Source organism: Phalacrocorax aristotelis, chromosome 4, assembly GCF_949628215.1.
Source record: "Phalacrocorax aristotelis chromosome 4, bGulAri2.1, whole genome shotgun sequence".
Classification (NCBI taxonomy): domain Eukaryota; kingdom Metazoa; phylum Chordata; class Aves; order Suliformes; family Phalacrocoracidae; genus Phalacrocorax; species Phalacrocorax aristotelis.
Window position 1 is genome coordinate 16,932,945 of NC_134279.1, and position 25,338 is coordinate 16,958,282.

At 37.1% G+C, this 25,338-nt stretch overlaps 1 protein-coding gene across 1 annotated transcript in view; it reads left to right on the forward strand.

Moving 5' to 3' along the window:
• The first annotated feature begins 1,167 nt into the window (after nt 1-1,167).
• The window catches only part of IQCM (IQ motif containing M), a 111,003-nt gene continuing 86,832 nt past the window's right edge, over nt 1,168-25,338 (forward strand). Inside the window, 7 exon segments of the mRNA XM_075092404.1 lie at nt 1,168-1,326; nt 5,428-5,509; nt 5,512-5,637; nt 5,640-5,733; nt 10,888-10,906; nt 11,262-11,323; nt 15,011-15,081. Coding sequence (XP_074948505.1) covers nt 1,168-1,326; nt 5,428-5,509; nt 5,512-5,637; nt 5,640-5,733; nt 10,888-10,906; nt 11,262-11,323; nt 15,011-15,081 — 613 coding nt within the window.

Below are 25,338 nucleotides of genomic sequence, written 5' to 3' on the forward strand. Positions count from 1 at the left end.
CAGCTGTGACTTTAAGCTGATTGCCTTCCACACTTTCTGCTGGTTTACTCTAGCTTATCTCAAGAGCAAATAATTTTCTAGCATGCTCTTTGTTAAACTAAGTATATTGACCTTCTCTGGCCTTAAGGCAGATTTTTCACGTGTCAAAATATGCTTTAACTGACTTCTGAATATTTTCCATTTTTTAATGTTTTGAAGATGCAAATGCCACATCATGTTCCAGCATTTGTGACATTAATTTTCGAATATGGAAATAATGAAAAGCATCTACTTCTTTTCAATATTCCTTTACTTCTCCAAGGATCAGATTAATTCATTTAGCAACAGCTTTGCACTGTGAGTTCACAGACAGTTTCTTACCCAACTACAGTTTCAGAATCACTTTTTTCAGTGTCCCGTCCTATAAATATGACCTGCATTCCTTGTCCCTAGAGTTATGACTTTATGATAAAATTTATCTTGTTCAAATGAAGCCAGCTAACCAATCAAGACAGATCATTCTATAGAAAATTTGCCTTATTACTTGCCACTCCACCAATTTTTGCACGCTCTTCAAGTTTTACCAGCAATTGCCTGTATTTTCTTCCAGATCATTGAAAACTATACTTAAGACTTAGACACTGGCTAGCCCATATTAGATATACTGTGGTGAGACAGGCATTCCTCCTTTACGTTCCTTCCTGAAGAGGAATGTAGAATATATTTATAGCAGCTATAGCTAATAACTAATTAATAATTTTAAAAATAAACTTTAACAATTTAAATACCACTTAAGTTATTGTATTTAATACTATCCACCCCTCATTCCAAGAAATCAGCAAGAACACGGTAGCTCAGAATGTAGGAATAAGCCATATGCTTTACAGTCATGTAAGTTCAGTATATTAACCAATTTTCTTCTCTCAAGAAAAACTCTAAAGCTTGCAGCCAGGGTGCTCAAGGTACAATCCTCCATTTCCATAAAATCAATTAAACTTTTGGGGAAGATAAGAAAGCCACACTTCACAATCCTTTTTCCTAATAGTAGGATATAAGCTCCGAAATGTTATTTAAATTTTAAAACAGCAGTTCATTCTAAGCTTGCAGAATATTACTGCATTATGATGTCCCTGCTGGACCATGAAGAATGAAAACTGAAGCTAGCAAATAGTGTCAGGTGTTTTAGTTATGGGGGTGGTGGCACCTCTGTCTCCTTGTTGGTCTGTTCCTATTGAAGGAGCTCCAAAACAGAGTAAGCTGATCGAAGACAGAGCTGCTGTAGTCCTTTTTCCCTCCCGCTACACAGAGCATGTTTTGGATCACTATCAGTGTTCACCTGGATCTGTGGTAAGCAGTCTTGGGGACTTAAACTGGCTCAAAACTATGATGATGGTGATGATGATGCAGGAACCTGGCCAGCACAGCTGTGCAGTAGGAGTATGAGAACGTGGTCTGAGCTGAGGAAAGTAGCATCAGTGTAAACTGTGTTTAGCAACCTGTGCAAATTTTGTTCTGTTGTGCCTCTCCATTTTGTAAACTGGAGTCACATGATTTTCCAATCCTTAGACTGGCAGGACCTTAAAAAATATTGGGGCTTGTCTAGCTCTGTTTTCTGCTGGAGTCAATGGACTTACCTTCCTGCTAATAATGGACTGGGAGAGGAAGGAGTTATTTACTCAACTGCAACATTTCCTTATGGAGCTAGTGCTCACAAAATAGTTCAAATGTATAAGCATCTGTAAGGAGAATAGAAAAAATCATTCTTTTTCATACTGCACATTAATTTTTGTCATGCAGGCACCATCTTGGTGATAATTAGTTTTTTATTTGTAATAAACAAAATTATGCTACATGAGTGAATATAGAAATTATGCAGAGAAGTGTGATATAGCGGGCATTTCCAAGGTGTAGTGACATGCATTCACAGGTAATTTTTTCTACAGGTAAATGATTTGAAATTAAATATGTGGTGCTGTTTTCCATAGAAACATATACTATAAAAAGAGAGGTTCAATGTGATTAAGCAGTTTATAGATGCTGTGGGCCACATAATTATCTATCTATACACAATACCTCAAGCTGCAACATGCAGGCAAGTCTCCCCTCAGTAATTTCCACTTCTCCATCTCTTTAGAAATCTAAATTCATTGGCTCTGCAAACACAAGTATTTACCTAATTTCTGTAACTACACTTTGAGTCGCTTCTAGTCAGCTTTCTGTCTCAACACTTTCCCCAAACTCCTCTCAGCTAGCGAAATCTTGGAATTGCTTGAGATGTCTTCCACTTGCTTCTGTTCCTTATTTTCTTTATTCCACTGACACTTTAAATTCAAACTTTCCTTTGAAACTAGTATCTTTTTCAGGGTTTGGTGAAACATTCTAATTTTGTGCCCACCTCTCTGCTTAATTCTATGGCATGTCTTTCAGTTTGTTGCACTGTGAGAATGCCAGGGGCTTTCTATCTGTCCCTAAAGGACTCTCCCTCTGCACTGCATCCACTGCCATTTTTATGTTGGTGATTTATTTCTGACACATCTCGTGCAGCTGCTGATCTTGGTTCTTATCACCGATTTTGGTAGTCCTCCTGTCTCCAGCTTTACTATCCCCAGACTGTGTATCTCTCCAGTTCATCTATATTGCCCATTACACCCTTTCAATCCTTTTACTATCTCTTTCTTTCTTGCTAAATTACATTGTTTCTATTAATTATCTTCGAGTTTCTTCCACAGCTTTACTTTTGTTCGATGTACTTTTACCTCTGCTACATCATCAGGACTCTCTAAGCCTCTCTAATGAAAACAAATTTGATGAGTGCTATATTTGTGCCTCTCCTGTGCCTGACAAGCTCATATCCTTCTTGAGACAAGCCATATAGGAAACTGCTCCCTTTTGCACATCCCTTCTAAAGCTGGTGTCAAATTAAATGTCTCATGAAAATAATTAATTCATAATGTTCAGGGAAAAGGCAGTTGAGGATAGCTGCATTTTCTTCTTTTTCCATCTCATTTAATGTTGCTTGTCTTTGATTGTAAGTACTCTGAGTTTGGGATTGCATCTGTACTCAAGTTTGGAAAGTGATTAGCCCAGGATGCACATAATAATTTTTTAGAAAAGATTCTCTTGACTTATAAAGAACAAAACCTGCCATCATTGTTAAATATTTAAAATATTACTACTTGCTGTGTTTAACACATACAGCCAAATAACTGTTAGCTGCCTTCTCCAAACACTGCATCGTTATGGTCAGTGTTATTAAAATACTTGAAAACTCACATGATTCTCTGATTTATAATTCAAACAGGCATCATTAAGCCAACAAGCTCTTAAAGTGTAAATATCACCCAGCACCTCTAAGCTACCAAGCAGAAGACAACATTGTTTCTGACCACTGAAAATTTTTGCATCTGGGCAGTGAAGAAGGGATAAAGGAAGGAATGTGGCCCCTTCAGAAGGATGAAATCAACAAGAGAATGAAAAGTCTCCCTTACTGCATCTTGAACAGAGGGTTGGTGGGGGAGGAATTCACAAGCTTCAAAGAGCCTAAAACAAATTCAAATTAAAGATAAACCTCTTGAGGAAGGTCTTAGATGATACAAATTGTCATAGAACTGATTAAAAGTTACCTCCCTTGCTTACTTTACCTTCCATCGCCCATGACTAGTAAATTGTTAACTTATATTCAGATGAAGTGGGGTGGTCCAGGCATAGCATGAGCACATTAGCCTACTGTATTTGTGCTCTGGAAAGATGTGGTCAGCTTGCTTGTAGCAGCTTGGAGAAGCATGTGCCACCATACAGAGCAGCACAAACATGGCTTTTGTTGGGGTGCAGTGCAGGCCAGCAGCTCCCAAAGGAGAGGAGCCATGAGCTTGCTGTGGGACCATCAGCAGGTCCCATCCTTCCACCCCAGTGAGAGGAGTGGAGCAGCCTAAGGCTGCCATCACTGGGCAGGGACACAGCGATGGGTTACATCTGAGGCTTGGCCAGAAAGCCATGCTGCAACAGTGTCCCTCCACAGGATTGTGCTTGGGGTACTCATTTGTGAGGTGGTGTGGCCGTGGCAGGAGCAGACATGTCATCTGCTGGGTCCCTGGACAGGGGCCCAGGAAGTCACTGCAGGATTATCTCAGAATGTACATTGGGGAGAATTTAAGATGGATGGATGGTGTGTTGGGCACATTTTATCAAGGACATTTGACACCAAAATGGGAACCTGTTTGTGTCCTTAACTGAAGCTAGAAATTCTGGGACAATTAAAGCATTGGTACACATGACCCATTTCTTTTTAAATCTGACTTACAAAACCTCTTTCCCTTCATTTTTCTGCTCTGCTGCTACCCTGCTCAAGCCTGGTCTGTGCTATCTGTTCTAGCAGTCCAGAGAGTGGTTCTCTCTACTGCCCCTTCCTACTGGTTCCAATAAGAACTCTCTTAGAAAAGACCTTTAGGATATTTTCACCTACTGATAAGAGTAGTTGAGGCCTCGTGAATCCTTGTGAATTCACCTCTCTGTTGTGGTACTACAGCCTACAGCAAAACCAAGCTCAAAATTTAGATAGAAGGACTCACTAAAGTACTGTGTAATTACTGCAGTAATTCACCTCTGCTGAACTACCTATAGATATGTGTGTAAAATGCTTTTCAATTAAACTTTTCTTTATTAATGGTCTAGTAATTTTACCTACATGTGCATTACAAAATGCACCAATATAGTGATCCTTGTTAGAACAGGGACCTACACTGTATGGTCTCTAGATAAGACAGGGATCTCTGTACTTCATATCTCTGTGCTACCAACCATGCTGTGGGTGTGATAGAATACTAAATAGCAGTAACATATTTAAAATATAATTACAAGTATTTGACTACATTCATCCATGGCATAATGGGGCAGCTGTATTATTAGGCTGTCCTTAGGAAATTGAATTACTCTAATAAATGGAAATGACTGTTATTTAAATGGAAGACTATTTGCATAAAATAGGCCAATGCTAAGTGACCAGCTGTTAAATAGGTGTAAAATCTAATCTCAAAGTTCTGGGTCAAGGATGGATGGGTTCTTGCCAAAGATTTTAATATTTGGACACTTAGCCTATATATAAAAATTTTGCAGTCAGAAGAAGCTTCAAGATCTGAAAATTGCAGCTCAACTTATTCTTTTTCCTTTTTCATATTTTTAATTAAATAACAAGCTAGTGATTGTCATTCAACAAAATCAACAGTTTCTCTTAAATGGAAATCAAGAATAAGAAGTCAAATGATGCAGCTTCATTTCATAAGGGAAATGAAGGGAAATGGCACTGTTGGACTTGTGGTATTTCTGAGGTAACTGAGTATTTATCCCACTATTACCTTATTTGATATCAGGAGCTTGGAGATAATTCAGTGCAAAAGAAATAATTAAAAACTATAATAATCTTAATAACATAGATATTCACTTTATCAACAGAAATGCAACAGGTCCATATCTTCCCAGCAACTTTCTGTACCTTATTGCAGCTGGGGCTCAGCTCAGACTCCTGTGAGTGCTCCTTTAGTTTGGAAAATAGTTCCAACTCTTACAACATTGAAGCTTTTGGAAAGACAAGCTGGAAAAAACTTTTTCAGTAAGATTCTTGGTTAGAAAAAAGGTTGTAAAAATTACCTGAAAGACCCCTTCTGTAACATTCAGCCCTACATTCCCTGAAAAGGCTGTCAAATGTTATAAGGCTTGCGTCTGCCTATCTCCACAGTACTCTATGAAGCAAGAAGCTTAGTAGTTTTTTCTTTGATGTGTGATTTTTTTAAACAGGAGGAAATTCAGCAATTTATTGTTTGCCCACTGCTGCCTTTTTTTGTCATAAGGCCACATTCTTATGTGACTTGACATTGGTACTCTTCCATGTCTATTAATAGATTTATGCAGCTGATGATCTACATTATAATCTTCTCAATCTGTAAGCATAACGTAGCTTGGTTTATGAATAACAAACACCAGAAAAACTACATAGAGAAAAAAATCTTGAACAGAACACAATCTTGTAAAAGGTGGGGTTTTTTTTGTTTTCTGTTTCATACAAGTAACTTTTTCTGCTGGAAGCAAATAATTCGAATATAAAATATTAATTTGCTAAAAGCTACAGTTTCCATCAAAATGGTAGCTTTTCAGCCAACAGTTTTTATATTGAATATGACCCTTATTAGTTGTCTCACAATGACTGAGTCACTGATGTGGAAGAAAATGAAGCAAGATGTCATGTGAATCATATGACTGTTCTGTGATTGGTTGGGCTCCATTTATTTATTCCATGATGTGGAAGGGAGCTTCACTTTTTGTGAAGTTAAAGGATTTTTTTCACTGAAGAAGGGGACAAATTTTCCACACAGCTCTGTGTTGATTTTTCTTTGAAGACTGGAATTTAATACCCTTTTAAACATGAGTGTCCTGGCTTTGTGTCTTCCCCTGCCATCTGCTAAAAAAGAAAACTACTGTAATAATAGACATCATAGAAATATTTCCAGCATTTTCAGACCTAGCCAGCTGATTTAACCTTCCACTAGCTGATTAACACCTTCCACTAGTTCTAGCTGAGGTAAGGCAAAACTCATATAGGGTTATAAAGGGATGAAGGATGCATACCTCTAAAGGAAAATATTGGTAAGTCTAATTTTTTCTTTTCTGTAGAGCAAATGTTCAAGCCATTCGACATTGAGAAAACTGTCTGCGTTTCGGGGAAAATGCCTTCAAGCTTTACTCCTTTGGCCTTGTCAAGTATTTATTTAGGCATAAAAGGAATGAAGCCACTATGTACTGCAAGATATAAACCATATCCAGGTTCCTGTCATCTTTAACCTATAGACTTTTATCTGTATTCTGTACAGGTGGCCCAAGTCCCACAGTATTATGAAATTTGGCAAGTTCTGAGGGAAGAAAAAAAAAAAGATCTTTGCAATGTAATAAGAATGTTAAGAAAGTCTACCTGGCAATTGTGAAGCCCTGAAGATCTGCTTTTTCATTTAGATTTGTTGTTTAGGGTTTTTTTTCCCATTAAGAAAGAACGTACCTACCTTTGGTGGGTTGCACCTCATTTCAAATACTCTGAATCAAACCAGCTTCTCCATAAGTATCCATCTATATATTTAGATAGATAAATAAAACTAAATATATTTATGTAAATTTAGATATCTAAATATCTAGAGTCAAACCTCACTGAACAGGAATAGATAGAGGAGACCGATACTGTGATATGTAGGTGATCATGTAAGTGACCACTTTGTAAAAGGTGACGTGGAACTTGCCCTGGTTCATTTCATTAGTTAAGTGGGCCCAGGAAGGAGATGCTGACTGATACCTGCTATCTTACTGAAGTATGTGTGGTTAAGTATTTCTCACTAGGCGTGAGAGAAAATGAGAGTGTTTCTGGAGAGAAAGTGTCTAGGGCAAAGTTCTTTCTATAGAGAGAATCCGTAAACAACAGAGAAAAGTGAAGAAAAGAATCACTGAACAACAACAAAAAAGGGGAAAAAAGTATGAAATTTCTATTTTCATGAGCTCATACTTTCTTCCAGTTTTGGTACTCTATTCCTTGATTTAGTAAGAGCAATAGCTTAAATTATCTTTTTCTGTGTGTCTTTATTCTTGTACTGGTAAAAGTGCAAAACGGACAATGTTAGCCCTTCTCTGCCTCAGTTGAAATTCCAGTTCTCTAGTAGATAATGGGCTGAGACAGCTCTCAGAGATTTTACTTTTGCTTTCTCCCCTAAAGAAAGCTTTCTGAAACCTTGAATTATACTCGCCAAAGTGAACAGAGTTATTGGGTTGCATGCCTTTTAATATTTTCTTAATTTGGGAGTCCTTTCATCTGGAGTACAAGGGTAAGATAGCTACAGAAAGGATAGCATGAGCATAACTATATTAGCACCCTGTGGTGAATTCTCATGCTCAGCATGAAATCCCTGTTTCTGCATGTTGGAGCAGGCTTGAGCTGCTACTAAAGTGAACGCAGAAAAGGTTCAGGGACTTCTAAAAATCTAAGACCTCCAGAGTGTGTTTGCTCACCTAACTGAATATTTCAGTAGACTTAATACAATTATCAATCAGAGCCAGGCAGGCACAGAATGTGTGAGTAGTCCCACTTTCTTTGCTGTATTTATAAAACTGCCCAAATTCCATTAAATAAAATTTTCCCTAAAATGTTCCATTTCATAACTTCCTGTAACCTTCAGCACTAACCTTTTTTAGATGCTTGTGAAACTAGACCTCCTGAGCCTTCCATGATATCATCAGAAATGTGTAATGCATTAGCTTTGTATTTGTTTAACCGCATAAATACAGGCAAGCAGATTTATTCATTTTAGCTCTTGGTAACAGCAGTGTTTGAGTGCTCTTCTCCCCATTAAGTTTTTCTAAAGACACTGTTGGTTTTTTTCTAAATGTAAGTGGCAAAGAAAAGTGTCCCAGGCATGTAATTTTAGTAGTATCTTCTTCCCTTATGACTCATTACTGCTGAAATCAACACAACTTGGGATGTGCTCAGGAACTTCAGTACCCCTCTTTAATGTTTTCAAATAGTAACATCTGTGCATGTTTATGACTTCATGTTCTGCCTTAGCGTTAGTCTTGGCCAATGTTTCTGGCTGTTAAATGGTTGTACTTTCAGAGAGTAGGGTCTCCGCACATAGCAAGAAGCAAGAGAATTATCATTACTGAATATTTCACTGAGCAGAACAGCAGCAATGCTTCAGAAACAGACCTACTTTTATCAGAACCATGCAGGTTTGTCTGGAACTTGCACCATATATTCCAAGGTAACTGATACACATTTTTTCCTCCCCAAGTCACGACCAAACCCTTCCTTTCACTTTCTACATTCATTTAGGGACAATAATTCTTCTGGATTTGAACACCTCTGGATCTTCTTGCAGACCCCCTTATTTTAGCTTGCCACCCACCATGATGACTGGCTGAAGGGAGAAGAGATACAGAGCGGGAGAAGAGACAGAGGTGAAGAAAAAGCTGGCTTGAAGATAGATAGTGAGAAAAGGATGAAACAGATCTCAAGGAAGAGTAGTGACCTAAACCACCCGTCCTTTAGGAGATGGCTGAAAAGGGATCTAGCAGTGGAAGCCTTCAACCATTCTTGCTGTGCTTATGTAAACATGTATTTGTATAGAAGTTATATAAGAGAAATATCTTAAAGAACAATTACACATAGTCTTTGTGGAACTTTTGTCATCACCTGACACTATATCTTGATTATTAATATCAGAATGGCTGACCTTTGAACAAATAATACAATGTGCAAATTATCAGACATGAATATGCAGTCTCGTAGGACTGCTGGTTTTGCCACTCTAGACAAAGGGCAATTATAGTAAATTGATTTCCGGAATGCTTTCAGGATTATTATCTGTGTCTGACTGTACTCCGTCACTATCTTGCTCTACATCTTTATATAGTGTATTCAAAGTTTTGTGGCATGTCAATATAGCAAATAAATGAGCTATCTTCCAAAGCTCAAAGTGCTAATAAAACTGTGAAGTATGAAATGAAAGTGCCAAAATGTGAGAGAGGTGTTGCAAACTTGCATGCAAAGAGGAAAGACAATATCATCTGGAAAAGCCATGGGATTTATGCTAATATTACGTCTTCTCATGAAAGATGCATACCTGGCGATCGGAACAGTAGTGTACTGCATGCTGGGGAAGTTACAGATGTCCTGTAAAGCCTTTCCATGTACTTGATGATACATAAGGAAATCTTGACAGGTTTATGCCAAAGAGAGGATTTTTCTGTTTGGTTTCTACATTTGAAATTCATATTGTCCAAGAAAAATTCTCTGTTGATTGAGGAGATAATGACATGTTAATAATCACAAGAACAAAGAGACTGAAAATTGTACAACTGAGAGGGAAATGGGTTTAGGATCATTCTGTTTAAACCAGAGTTTGCAAAAATGCATAAATGTATTGAACACAAAACTGAGGAAATATGCAAAATAAAGGGAAGACCAAAAATATGCAGCCTGCCTAACTTCCCATGTGGAATATGTGAATTTACTTATGGCACTGAAACTGAAAAAACTTTTACCTGTATTAAATCAACATGTACACATTTCAAATGAAAAAGAGGAATGGTCTTTGATTTCAAAATTATTTATTATAAAGTGCAATATAAAACAGGGAGAACTTTATGTTCCTAAGCAGGTACAAATCAAGACATCAGCACTGCTACTCTGGGTTTGGCACTCCAACTACTAGAGATACATGCTTTAGTGGTACTTTTTTCTGTCTGATACTTGAGTGTGGTAAGACTATATGGGTGTATTGCTAGGCTGATGGGGGTGAGCTCTTTCAGGGTGAAAGTTGCATGTGCTGCGTTGCATCTGCTGCAGTGAGGTGAGAGAAGTTCACAGGATGAGTTGGAATGGACTGATTTCTGAATCCCCCTGTATTCTTTACTTTCAAATTACAGTTCACACTTGTATTCCACTTTGTTTTACTGAAATTAATAGACTTAATTTGTTTTCTTCTCAGTGTTTTGTTTCCCTCTGAAAAGTATGAGTGTTCGCAAGAGAGAGACTTGAATAATGATCTGTTTGCCAGTGCGCTGGAACTGGCATGGTGAGGCTTGGAGGAATGAGCATCTTCAATTCTACCTCACCCATGGTGTACTGTTGTATGATTACGTGTGTACGAAAAGAAACAGAAGGCTTCCAAATTCGTCTGTCTGTCCGTGTGTGTGAACACAGGACAAAATGTAAAACATTTTAAAAAATTAGAATATGTTAATATGGGACAGTAAGTGGAAAGTAAATACAGAGGGAATATTTTTCTCGTTTAAGGAAAGCTTCTGAAGGGAGCGAGGGGAAAGAAACAGCACTTATAGTGTACATATTTGAAGGCTATTGAATGTTTTTGCTATCTTTAGTACTTCTAAAACAATTGCTGTATGTGTACATTCCTAATAAGATGATTTCTAAAGCAGTTTTTATGCTTAAAAGTGGTTTAGTTTTCTCTGTGCTTGTGAATATAAAACAGAGCTATATGGAGTGTGTGGTCCACTTGCATAGTGGTTTGGCGTCCAAAATTAAATGCAGAGTGACACTGGAGAAGATGTCTGCTTGCAGTATGTGCATATGCTTGTAGTTTTCCTGAGAAGTTTCTCATACTTGTATAGAAAAACATGATGAATTGGTGCCTCTCTTGAGCTGGCTGTGCTTATATGTATAGAAATTAATATATTTTAAATATTTATATATCACTTGCCTTGTTCATAGAGAGAATGTGTGTAGCTGAGTTTAGTCTGGGATTGACTCTGTGAGTAGGGCTTTGGAGAATGAGAAAAAGGAGAACTCATCTCTCAGGTAAGACCTGGGATAATTGACTGGACTATTGTTTTTCCTCTCAAAGCGAAATAAGAAGTTGACTCTGCCTTTTTACAGGTTATAAGTTACATTACTGTAAATGTCTTCCTGTGAATTCTTTGTGAAATTATAAAGTTCTACAAAATCTAGGAATAAAAGTTCTGTTTGATTGCTTGTTTACATTTATTTCTATGAAATTCACTATTGCCTCTTCAATATATAGATTATTCCCAAGATCTCACTGAAAAATGCAGGATGAGCTATCTCTGCAACTAAAGACTTTAGTTCTTACAGTAAGAAGAACTGAACCTTCCCTTTTGTATAAACTACTGATTTTTCTCCTATTGATTTTAGTGGTCAAACTCATTTACATCCTGTGATCTCTGGTCAGGCCCTATACCTAAACTAAAACACTACTGAAATGTAGTAAAGCTCTACTGAAATGTAAATAAATAATAAAAAAAAAAGATGCACTTATACAATTTTAGAGTACCTACTTTGTCTTTTTAAAATATCAGTTATGTAATAACCTACCACACCTACAAAAAGAACAAGATCTTTGGGTCCCTTGACCTAAACAAGGTGACGACCATTTAGACCAGCTGAAGATCTGGCCCAGCTCTGCTCCCAGAAATCAGCTTTTCCCTTTGTTCTGTTCCGATCAGCATGGCAGAGTCATTTTGTGGCACATTTCTCCCTTGTGGTATCACGACCTCTTGTGAATCTTCATAGGCCTGGGCTATGCAGCTCTTAACCATTTTGGTAAGTATTTACTCGTGGCTGCATCCCACGTGCTCTGATGCAATGATGTGTATGAACACATGCTCACCTCCCAACATGAGTCATGGAGCACACTCTAACCCATTATTGATATTTATTTGCAGTCTTGGCTCATACTTTGTCAGCTGAATCTTCCCAAAAGTAAAATTGTAAAGATTTCTCAAACATCCTTACTACCATTTCAAACACCTTTCTAATAATGCCTCAAAACTGTTGACAATATCTTCCTTTTATCTTCTGAATTCTAGCACTTTAAGGAACATTCTTAGTGGAACATTTTCAATTTCAATGAGATTAAAATATTGGTAAGAGTATATGGAGATCTAAGTGTGCAGTTTCAGAGACTTATCATTTTAACTGTTTAGCAGGATAATTATATTTGCCTTGCATGAGCACAATGAAATGGCTGTTCACAGTAAATGATTTCACTGTATCAGTGAGCTTTGGCTGCATCTTTCCACATATCCTAAAGGAAGACAATATTATAGCTTATGAAAGACATTCCATTTGCTGCTGCTTCTATCCAAAAAGAACAAACCTTAATATATTTACTAAAATGTTTATTTGATGATTTTGAAGGGTTTCCCCTGTTCAGTATCCCCTCTCCATCCCCCAGTTCTTGTGTGCACCTAGATAGAAATGAGAAGTGGAATCACAATAAGGGGGGGAAACAGGGAGTAACAAACAAAGATGACCACTATAAAGCAGAAAAAACAGTGGGGAAGAATGGCTATGTACAAATGGATTTTGCATTGAGGTCTATAATCCTGAATTTTTGGCCTTCTTTTTTGATTACTTCACGTTTACCTGCACCTTTGTGACAATATTTTGCAGACATAACCCTGTCTACTGGAAATCCTTGTGTGTACCTGTTACAATCTCCCACACCTGTGGTTCAATTTGCACCTTCTTATGTGTTTTCCAAGTGAAGACAGTAACATGAACACATTGCCCAGCTACTTTAAGGGCACACGCACATTCACTGCTATTGCATGTATCTGTTAAAGTGCAGAGACCTGGCTGAAAATAAAACTGATAGTGCCGCACCATCATCAGTAGTACATGAACATGAACCCTAAATTCAAAATCAATGGAAAATCCTATTCAGAATTTCTCTTTTGCCTTCTCTTATATCAGCCTCTTAAAATTCTTCAAGGATTCCAGGAAATCTCATTTAGTGTCCCCGGATCTGTGTGAATTTATGTAAGGTTCCAGTGGTGACACTCCCAAGAAAAAATAAATTATAGCTTGTAATTGTGATTTTGTCTTGTGTTGCTTTCAGTGTAACCTCTTTTCAGCCTGAGTATCTCATGTGACCTTTCCTTTACATTTGGAATCCACAAACAACTTAGGATCAGCCTCCTGATCACTCCTGGAGTACATTGTAAAAGAACATGAGAGATTTAAAACTAAGACATATAATCTGGATTTTAGTTCCAGAAAGTGTAACATATCTCAGTAATAAAGCAGAATTGGGCACTACGCTTCTGGATGGTAACTGTTCTTGGTGGGTGTCACAAGGTATTGGAGTATGCAAAAGGTTAAATACCTTTAACACTAATGCAATCAGTAAGCCTCTAGTAACTTTCTATACATATTGTATCCTAGGTCTTCATGATAATGAATTTGGCTATTAAATAAAATAGAAAAAACCGCCATTCTTTCCAAGATGACATACTTAAATACCAAACTCAGTTACATGCATGAGATGTGATAGTGACTTCATTTCCATGAATTTGCCGTTGATCTGTTGATAATATCTGTATCCTTGTGTCCGTAGTTTCACAGCAGGTGTGGAAAAAGTGTTCAGGTTTTCAAAGCACTTTGTGTTATTGTTGACTACGGCAATTCTTGATAACGTTATTTCCGAGCAGAGCTGAAACTGAGGAGAGTGTGCCCCACGGAGGCTCCTGGGGCTCTTAGTTACTTCACAACAGTTCTAGAAACTGGCCATGGGAACAAACTTGTTCCCTGGGATGAGTATGTTTTATCCGCCCAGCGTTATGCAAAATTAACCGTAGTTAAACAGCTAGGTTAAAACACATAGATAAACTTATTCATGTTAATATAACTTGTATATATATTTAATAGAGCCCAAAAGCACAGTCTCCATGACTAAATTAAAATTCAGCAAATATGACTGGTACTTACAAACAGTGAGTAGTTTTCAGGAATTGATTTTTTCAAATAGAATATACCTTTTTTATTTCTGAAAATTACCCACCATCGCAGTTACCACCACATTGTTTTAATGGTAAAATAAATGAAACATCTGGAACTGAAAGAATTACTCCACAGAGCAGCCCATGAACAGATGAGCAGACAGATTGGCATGACTATGAATAAGCAAAAGCCAGTCCAGCCTGCTCCCACCCATCCGAAAGAGAATGAAGCTTCACAAAAGTAATTCTCCTGTCTCACTGACACCTATTATTCACGTAACAGCTACAGCATACCTGTAGGCAATGCCACTTACCCAGTCGTCTTTACCAATATGCACAAATTTGCATTTCGCAGTGCTACCATAGAAAATAATTGTTTACTTTCATTCTTTGACTTCCATACCCACAATACCAACATGAGTGGCAGCTAATTACAGTCACAATGACCGAAGTCATTCTGTGAAGAACTAGAATGAAGCCGTCAATTTATTTCCTATTATCACAAAACAATTTTTAGATTGTAAGGACTTTAAACACGGTAATAAGAACAGAAATTAAGGACTCTAGCGTTAAAAAGTCCCCAACCCAAAAGCTAGTGTTTATTCAAATGGTTAATTTTTACTTTTAAGTGTTTAAAAACATATTTTGAGGTGATATTTTACAATGTATGAGATTTAGCTTACAATGTAAGCTTGTAGAGAAAGAGAAGAGATAAAATTTTGCTTTGTTTTAATTTCTTTTAAAGCAGATCCTTGGATTTACCCTGTGCTTCTCCTAGACTACATGGTGTTCCTGGGTTTCAGATCACACACAAAGGTAAAGAGGAGTAAATTTGTTCTGGTACAGTGGGTAGAATTGATCTGATTAACCTATACTGAGTATTAGCAAAGAAAAGTTATCTTGGGTTTCTGGAAGGAGAGGTATTTTTTAAAAATTCCTCATTTTGAGTGTATTCTATCTAATGTTCTGCAAAACTTCAAAAGGTTTACAACACTGATGCTAGAAAAATTTAGTTTTTTTTTTTTCTAATTTCAGACTTTTTTTGAATATCTGTGTATCTTGGGGGCAACACTCCATATTTATCTCCTAATCCTCTCCTACTAATAGGCTTTGCTAGCTTACTTGAAATCTTTATGCTCTGTCTTTCAACCCAAAGTGAAAGGTGTCTGTTTTCCTGTGAGCTACTACACATACTTCTTTGTATACATAAGCATATAGCAAGAACTTGGCTGAGTGACAGTTCAATTGCCAAGACTCATTGTGCCCCCTCCTGTCTCGAGCAATTCTAGCATGCATCAACCCCTTCCAAACCTTACTTGCACACTTGGGCAGCTGTCAGTCCAAAAAACAGTCAAATGGCCTGGCCACAGTCTGTCCCCCAGGGATTTAGATACTGGCTTGAAAGCTTGGCTGATGGTTTTCCCATCAGTCAGGTTTCCCCATCAAACACTTGGGTGTAGCTCTGCTCTGTGATCCTGAGACCTAACAAAAGTTTCTATCTGCTCCAGCCTTGGTTCTTGATCCTGACTCTTGCATAGGTATCCCTCTGTCCTGCCTCCTGTTACAGCTTGTTCTTGCTGCCAAACAGCCAACCTAATTCCGCTCCAGCCTTCTTTCTTTGACACCTCCGTCTTGCAGGATGGATCTCGTAACTGTCAGCTGAGTCTTCCCTTTGCCAGCATTGACTGCTTGAATCCTGCCTTTAGCTTGTATCAGCTTTACACTGGCCTAAGCTGCTGTAGTGTAAGGGCCAGTTGAGAGCATGAACTCGTATTCCTCCGTGGAAACTCACTAAAAATAATGTAACTGAAAAGAGATCTGCAGTAAAACTTGTGATGCAAAGTTGGAGGCAATGCTTTGAGACCTAAGGAACTTACTCAGTTACATCTCTTTCAGTCAAAGGGCACTAAGAAATAGATAAAAAGATCTGACTCCTGTGAAAATAAGACACTTATCTGACCTGAGTTTTCCTTGATAAACAGAAAAAAATAACAAAAATATATTTGCCATAAATCCTTCTGAAGGCTTTCACAAACTTAACTGGGCTCTGAATCATGATAGTTACTAAACGTTTTCTTAATCTACTGCACTTAAAAGCCCCCAAGGTCAGCTGTTGCTAGCAGCAAAATGACCTGTCTGCTCTGATCTTCCCTTTCTGCACTCTGTAATCTTGGTATAAGGAAATGTAAGACTATGAAAAGCCAATGGATTGCGAAAGAATCAGGTATTGAGAATGAGTTAACATCCGTTCTGTCTTCCAACGCCTTCTGTTTAGGCCTTTTACACATTTCAAAATCTAAATTTTCATGCAAGCCGACAAAAAAGAACTGATTTAAGCTACTATCAATAGGATACTGCTGTCTCAATGAACGGGAATGTTTAGACTATATCCACAATGTGTTTTTTGCAAATATTGTTTAAAAAGGCAAAGAAAGGCTCTGAAAACCTTCATTTGATTGTTCTTTAGGATTAAATTGCAGCATGACAACTTGCCTTAAACTGACTCAGCGGCAGCCTATAGTTGTCCACCCCCAGATCAGATCAGGCAGGGAGCTAGCTCTCAATTACAGTTTGTGCTTTGGTCCTCCGTTCATTACAATAAGGAAGCAATCTGTTACAGTCTATTCAGAACAGGATTACTTTCCTTCCTAGCTGGTCCAGATCTGCTGGCCAACAAGGCTGGATATCCTGCTCCCACCACTCATGCTGTGCACATCTCTGTATGTGTCACTGAGACACTGAGAAAGCTGTGATGCTACTCAGTGGAACAGAAAAATGTGACAGAATCTTGCAAAAAATTGTAACTGTCATTTTTAAAGGACATAGTTGTTTTTACTTTGTGGTAGTCTCCTATTTGGGTCTCAGTCAGAAACCTATACTCTGGTTCTTTGAGCATGCCCTAGATGTATGCAAATTTCCTTATGTGAACGCTGGCAGATTAGATTGCAGTGCTGGGGTCACGAATGACAAGAGAGAGGAGCTAATTCATCAGGCTATTTTAAAACAGAATAACTGGTTATTTTATTGCTACTACCTGGACATTTGTACTATAGGTAGAGAAAGTTGAAGCTGAGCATCAGCTCAGCTATGATGTTTGTTACGTATCTTTATAAAAAACCCTCATAATTACATCCTTGCAATACCTGCAAAAATATTGATTTCAAAGAAAAAGTTTTTTACAATCTGTTATTTAATGCTTTCAAAGCTTAAGTCCATACATTTGTAAAAATATGGGTCTTTTAAAAATATACTGAAAGAACACAAACTGCAGGTTATCCCTCTTTCTGAGGTAAAAGAGATTATTTCCTTAAGCTTAGTGGATTTTATAATTAAGAGCTAGGAACTGATAAATAGTGGTGAAAATGGCTAGGAATATGCAAGAAAAATATGTTTTCTAATAATTTATTCAATGATTAATGCCAATATTCCTCAAACCATATTCAAGCAACTGTCAAACTAGCTGAATACTTAAGTCTTCAGTAAAAAACAGTAAATTATTTGATTTAGAATGTCAGGATTAATTCTAAAATGTTTTTAGCAAATGACATTAGTCCAGCTGTCTTGTAAAGTAAGAGGACCAGAGCTTTTGCCATATCTCCAGGGAACAAAAACTGACTAATTCTGTAAATGTTTGTACAGATTTGGTTGTATTCCTTTGAGTCTAAATTGCGTCTTAAATTATGAATATTGTCATTCCTCTTGTAGGAGAGGCTTGATACACTGTTAAAAAAGCGAAGTAATTAATTCAATTAAAAATATGAGGCAAGAGCTTTAAGGCTGCAGGCAAACTTCAATTCTTGTACGTTAACATCAGTGTTTGTGTGTATATCACTAGGCATATGTAAAAATACATATGTACTCCTAAGATCTACTGATCCACTTTGCTTACAGTTACAGCAAAGTGGATACAGATACTTTGTCGATACAGAGTGGATATGATCTGGTTATTTATTAATGCCAAAAAATCAGCAACCTGCCTTTTTTGAAAAAATAACAAGAAGAGTAACTCTCACTAATGTTCCGTGAGATTTTTAACATAGCTCCTTGCAGTATTTCCGTGACCCTCTTAAGGTTCATGCTACCATCTTGCATGACAGAGAGGCAACACATATTTTTGTCAGTGTTTCTTGCTGTCAGTCTTCCTCCAGGACCCCGGAGAGACATTCCACAATAGCAGTGTGCAAGTGAGGAGAGACTGAGAGAAGAGGAGTAAAAGTGCTTCTTTTGCTGTCTTCTACCCACCTTTGTTGAGAAACAGTTCGTATGAGTATTAGGATAGAGGGGAACTAGATGCGTTTAAGGTAGTGTAAACAGTGGAGTAGTCCTGATTCTTTTCTCTGTTAGTCCAATGTGGCCTGCAAGAGCCTAAGGGGCTTGCAGCTTGACCTGGAGCCGATTTCTTCATTCGTCCTCCTCTCAGCAAAAGTGTGAAATCTTTTGAACAGAACTTTGAGGCTGTTTTTTTCTCTTTATTTGCTGCTGCAAGTTATTCCTGATATAAAGGCAGAATATTTCTCTTTCAATGAGCTAGATAACTAAAGATGGGAGTTAAATCAAGGGTCTAGCTTATCTCTATCAGCCAAAAACAATCCAAGCCAAAGGAGTTGATGACAAATATGTGAGAAATCAAACATATTTGATGATAAGGAAATAATGCCAGAAACCTTGCATTGACTTGGTTCATCCTTATTCATGAACAGAGATGAGTCACAATCAGGCACTGGCTTGAACTTAGTTCAGCTTTTTCATTCTGTTGCCCACCTCTATTTCTGTCATATGGAATAACGATTTTCAGCAGAAAACAAGGAGGGAAGTTGGAATTCAGTTCTTGTCTAGTAGGCTGTTTTGGGTTTGCTTTTTGTTTTTTTAAGGACGAATATGCGCAGCAAAGAAAACTTCAGCTTCAATAGCTGAAGTTCCCCTAAGTAGCTGAAAACAGCATTGTAATGGACGAGCATTAACCAATTCTGATGGGAAGGGCTGGTAATAACAGTCATGTTGCTCATTCATGCAAAAGCATGGCTGAAGAAAGACTCACTGAACATATTAGCAGCACTCTCGATGTTGAGTGAGGTGCTTCAAATAAGCCATCTGATTTATACTTTGAAAAAATAATGCTATAATTGAAACACTTGCAAGACCACCCATCTTTTATGGCTGGACTTACTCAATAAGGTAATACTGCTCTCTCCGGAACAGCTCATCCTGGCCAACAAAGCCCAATTCAGATGCTTCACCTTTCTTTTAATGAGCTGAAACAGGGTGCTTTTTCCAAGTCACTGTTTAGTATATATATTTCATAGTTAGGCTATGACAGGTCTATGATAGAATCTCAGAAGCCATATATCTACAAATACTTGCCAAACCTATCGTTTGTACAGATAGGTCCTATATGAAAAAATACATAAATATTAGCAGTTCTGAAGGCCCTGATGAAAATTAACTTCTACAATGAAAGTCAGGTTTTCTCCCCTGGCTTAACAGATGATGCGAATAAGAAATCTGTTTTCTGAATGAAAGACTTGGTGCAAAAGAGGCCAGAAACTGAAAGGCCAAGTGTTGGATGGTACTGCTTTATCTATGACAGCTGAACAGCTTTGAAAATCTGATCTTCAGAGCTGGAGGACTGCCAAAAGCTGGAGGCCTTAGTGTGTTGCTTGGGCTCACTACTAAATAGGGGTTGCAGAATCACACTCTCTCTTGAGTTCACTCATTGTGAAAAAATCTGCACCCCCTTTTTTGTCTATAAAGGGACATCGGCTACTTGTTGAGCTTCAGCAGAAGCATACATCTAGCTCTAATTCCCTTTTGTGTCACCATTTTAGGCGATCTGTAGTCAGTCACACCTGGGTAGAAAGGAAAAAATCAAGGCTGGGATTCAATTTGGGTCCTCAATATAAATGGGTTTTTAAGAAACAATCAAATTACTCCTGTCTGCTTCAGGCACATTTACCTAATTTTTTCTTATTGTGTAAGAGAAATGGCCAATTTTTCTGTCAAAAAGAAAAAAATAGTGTCAGATGAAGAGATGTTATCCTTTTCAGATTCCTGCATAACTAGTTTTCAATTATGTGCTCCTAAAATGGTGGGGCTATTGGTAATTAACACTATTACAAGTACAATTTCAAACCATCTAGCACAATTTGTGGGGGTTACATTTTATGATGGCTCACTTCCATTCTTAGAACAGGAAACTCTGGAACCGATTATTTTTCTTGCTTGATTCATCACAGTTCATGGTCATACATCTACGAGGAAAAAACATGCTTGTTTAATAACATGAAGATACACAACTGATGACGCTTTTTAATGGAAAAACATGTAAAACATTTCGTTTCATAAAGGACAATGTTAGCTGGAAATAAGGTTTACAGGAAGGAAAGGAGAAGAGCGAGCTGTGGCACTGCAAATAAACAGTGCATTTTCAAATACAGCTTGAATCATAAAATAAAAAAGGTGAGGAGATTTCACTTTCTAAGACAGGAAAACAATTTGACCTTTACAGAAGATATTCACACTACATATTGCTTAGGCCCTTTGATGCTTTGTTGATAAAATCAGAAGCTGTTTAGAGCAAATTAGAGTTAGCTTGATTTTGAAGCAATTGAAAAAACAAGAACAGTTTGCAGCAGTGATATAACAGACTTTTGCTCTCCCAACCAAGGCCATAGCTGTTTCAACTACAATCTTTATTCTTTCCTCTGTTTCATCTGACCCAGTATTATTTCTTCTTTATCTTGTATTTTTGCATTACAGTTTAACAGAAAAGCTTTACTGAATGGAACAGGGTTTGTTCGGGACTACAGCTTTGTATGTATTTCTAAAGGGATTTGTAGGCAATCTTTAGGAGTGCTGCTATATTTTTAGTAGTCCTCTCCCTTGCCTATTAAATACAGGGCTGAACAATAGTAATTACTGCACAAATACCAAGGTCCCAAAGTAGTACCATTCACTTCAATGAAGAGCTGCTGTGAAAACACATTTGAAAAATAACCCATGGTGACAAGAGGTGGGGAACACGGGAAAGAAACTGCAGTTCAAAGGGCTTTTTCTGAGGGAGCATAATCCATTCATGTGTATACAAGATTCTTTTCCCCATTGTTTGCATTTTCACTACAATAAAATAGGCCCATGGAAGTGTCTTGTGGGCAGAAAGTGAGTTCTTTAATGGAAAGGTTTATATGACTGAAGTAAAGGAAGGACATGAAATAGGGTGTCACTGGGAGGCTGGAAGTGATCTGGATCAGCTAGGAGGGGATCAGCTATACAAGGGGTTGAAGGGAGAAGATTAACTGTGGGATCAGACCTGGAGAGTAGCAGGCGGCAACACAAGACCTGCAAGGTGTAGCAGGAGAGATGTGAAGGAGTGTCAGTGAAGACACAGTATCTCTTCTGAAGTGGAAATTTTAGGGCTATCTTCCATCAATGTCCCTGTGGCAGTGCAATGCCAGTGAGGGACCCCCAAGGTGCATGCTGGTTTCACTTCTATTCTGTTTGTAAATTGCTTTGGTGAAGGTGAGCAGTTGTGGTGGCATAATATTTTCATTATTTGCAAGCACTAATTGTACACTGCAATGGAAAACTTTATGTTCATTTATTTTTTCAGGTTATGTTTCTGCTCTGTCAAGACTGCTGCAAACTAAGAACTGTTGATTTTATTAAGCTTTTCCCTTTTTAGAAGTTAAAGTTTTCTTGAGAAAGTAGCCCTCTTTTAAGGATTTATTTTGGTTTTGCAAAAAAAATACGTTTTCCTTATCCCTTTATGTTTTTTCTATGTTTATGGAGCTTACAATCTTTTTCTTTTAGATTGTAAAAGGAATTATTGAAGGAAGTAAGGAAAGAGAAAACTCCATAAGTTACCTTTTGTCCCAAAATCTTTAAAATATACAAGATAGGATATTTGACATTGTTTTCCTCATTCTAGCATTTCACATTTTGTCTTTCTTTCATACATTATGTACTCCAGATCTCAAACAAACTTTTGTGTACATGCCAATACATCCTACCACTGTCTTGAGACAGGTCCACTGCTTGGCTCAGTAGACCATGTCATCATTGGACTCTGGCATTAGGAAAAATAAAAGGGTCAGTGGCTTTCCTCATGTTTCCTTTTAAACAGGATAACTCACCCCATGTTTAATGAATGAAGTAAGATTTATAATTAAAAAAAAAAATCTAAACAAACACCCAAAACAACCCAAACCCCTACCCTGACTTTTCAAAAATGCTGTCTGCAAATGCTATATGGGAATCCTATTTATAACTAGATTTCTGCCCTTTGGGTTGAAGACTGTTTCCTGGTGAGCTGTGGGTGTGCTAACCAAGCAGCTGAACTGGGTGAATGATACTCTGATATTACAGGCACTTGGAATAGATATCAAAATTTCAAATGCCAAAAAAAAAAAAAAAGCTGATGAGAAGCTGATGAGACCATCATGACATAAACACTTAATATTCCCCTTAACACAAGCAGGAAATGAGACCAAATTTCAGATGTATTTCTTGAATTACTGTGGTTTTCTAAGTGCCCTTGAAATGTGTTGCATGTAAACAAACCTATCCTCTGGGTTGGATAACCAGATGAACACATGCATTCTTGAATCTTCAAAGCAATTGTTTTACTTGCCAATATAAAATTCAATTCTAAAGCACAGGAAAAGTTTAAGGATATGTAATTTCAATGTATCTTCTGCTTTTTTTGACCAAAATGTAAAATGCAGTCTGAATTGTTTATGATTTGAAACATACTTAGAAAAAACACATTACTTTAATTGAGGGTAAATTTATTATAACTCTAGTATGGGCCAGCTCAGTTGCAGTAATACCAGCTTTACCACAGGACTTTTTATCAGAGTTTTTGCTAAGCAAATAGCACCATAATAGAAAGTTCAGTTTACAGAGAACATGTTTATTTCAAGTATTTCACGCATGTAGATGTTTTCAACATGAACTGGCAAAAACACTTTGCATAAAATGTGCAACGATGCAACTATCTTTTCTAAACAAAACAAGGTTGTTCTCTTTGCTTGTTAAGTCAGCTTTAGCAGTTCTTAGAAATGTCATTTATTAAATGTCTAGCTAATTACTTGTAATATCAACCCTAAACAGCAAACCTTTGTGGATACGCTTTCAGAAGCCTTACTCTTCTCTATTCACTGTCTGGTACATTTCTAGAAAGCAAATAGATGTTTTTCTAAAGATACCAAGCTATTTGCTAAATATGTATCGTTGTTCAATATATAGAAGGATGTTTCATAACTCTTTAATGAAAGGAAATGCAGAATATATTTTTATTTTAAATAACCAAGTTTTTAAAACATGGCTGTGATACACAACAAATGAATTCTAGCAAATACCCCATGTCTGGCAGGTACCAGTTCCACTTCTGTGGGGTAGCAGGGATTGGTTTTGTTCTTGCAGCTGAACCTGACACCAAAAGTGCAATTAGTGCTGATTCAATAGCTATTTCTATACCATGAATCATTACATCTTACATTGGTCGCTTGGCACTGCAAGTGTGCTACCAGCAGTAACTGCACTATTAGGAAGAGTGACAGACCTCCTTCTGTTGAGAAAAAGAGGTTAGTAGAAAGAAAACAAATCTTAGTGTTACAAGTGCTTTGTCTGCAATGACATGTAAATCAGTAAGAATGAAATCAAAGTTGTTAATCAGTAGAAATAGAAGAAATGGACTGAGAATTTCTATACTGTTTAGACTACAAAACAAGAATTTTTTGCATTTGAAAACCCTTAACAAGCTCTGAAGTAGCCTAAGTATATATCTGCAAGGGAAAATGAAGATGAGCACTGTCATGGTGTGTCAGTTAAACCTAGTTTACATAGGAATACACAAAGTAAAATTGCAGCCCTCCAAAGGAGCTAGCAAAGGGTGAAAGTTGAAAGTAGAAGTGACAGAGGTTAAAGCTTGGAGATGAAAGAGCTTGGGAATAGAAACAGTAATATTTGCGTTGGTAGATGGTGTACCTACTTGTAGGCACAGGTAGTTCCTCTTCTGGAAAGTTTATGTACTGCATATCAAAAAAGGCAAGTAAAGTTAATGCATTCACAAAATAAACCAAGACTGAGGATAAAAAGTCAGATTTTAGTAACGTTTTGGAATGTCAAAATAGAGTCTGAGCACTGGAATTTTAAGGAAACCCATCAGGTTTTAATTGTTCTGTTGATCCACATGGGAGTTAAGGTCTTTGATTGCTCAAAATTCCCTTAGACAGATAAGTTTTTCTATACTTTTAGAGTTTGCCCCAAACAAATCATGTGTCAAAGAAAAGAATTAATCAGCAAATATTTTCAGATGACGTTTTGAAAACAGAAATAGTTTGTAACTTATTATAACGATATTATATCTTTAAATGCTATGAGTTTCTAATCAGATCTTGAATGCTCTTATCTCTTACACTATCTGAGAATTGCAAAGACGTAACATTATGTTCATTCTGGAATATTTAAATAATTTATTGCTGCACTGAAGTTGTACTTTTAATTCTTAGATATGTATATAATCTCTTACTATACATAAACATAAATATACATAAAACATTTACATAAATTTATATAAAGTTGCATAAAATATCCTAATTCTATTAGAGCCTCAACCACTGGAAACATACAGAAAATACTTGTTTCTTATTATGCAACTTTATTTAAAACAAATGTAATGGAAGTTGCAATGTAGGGAAGGAGTGCAACTTCCTATTTTGGTGCTCTGATGAGCCACAATCTTATTTATGCTATCCTGGCAGTGTAAAAGACATCAAAGTGGATACAAACTTCAACTTCATATGTTCTATGACTGCTATATATTTCTAGATCCTGGCCACTATTTTTCCTGTTCACTATTTCAAAGCACTCATAGACTGACTTTATAGATAAAATTGAAATACTTTGAATTAATTCTCTAACATGAAGTTATTAAACTAGCCCCCCCTTAAATTATACATATAAATTATGAACTGCTAATTCTATGTTCTAGCTAATAATTGCTTGCAAGTACTATAGATTAAAAATGAGTGTCCTATTTAAAAAGGCATTAGATAGCTGTGAATTTTCATCAGC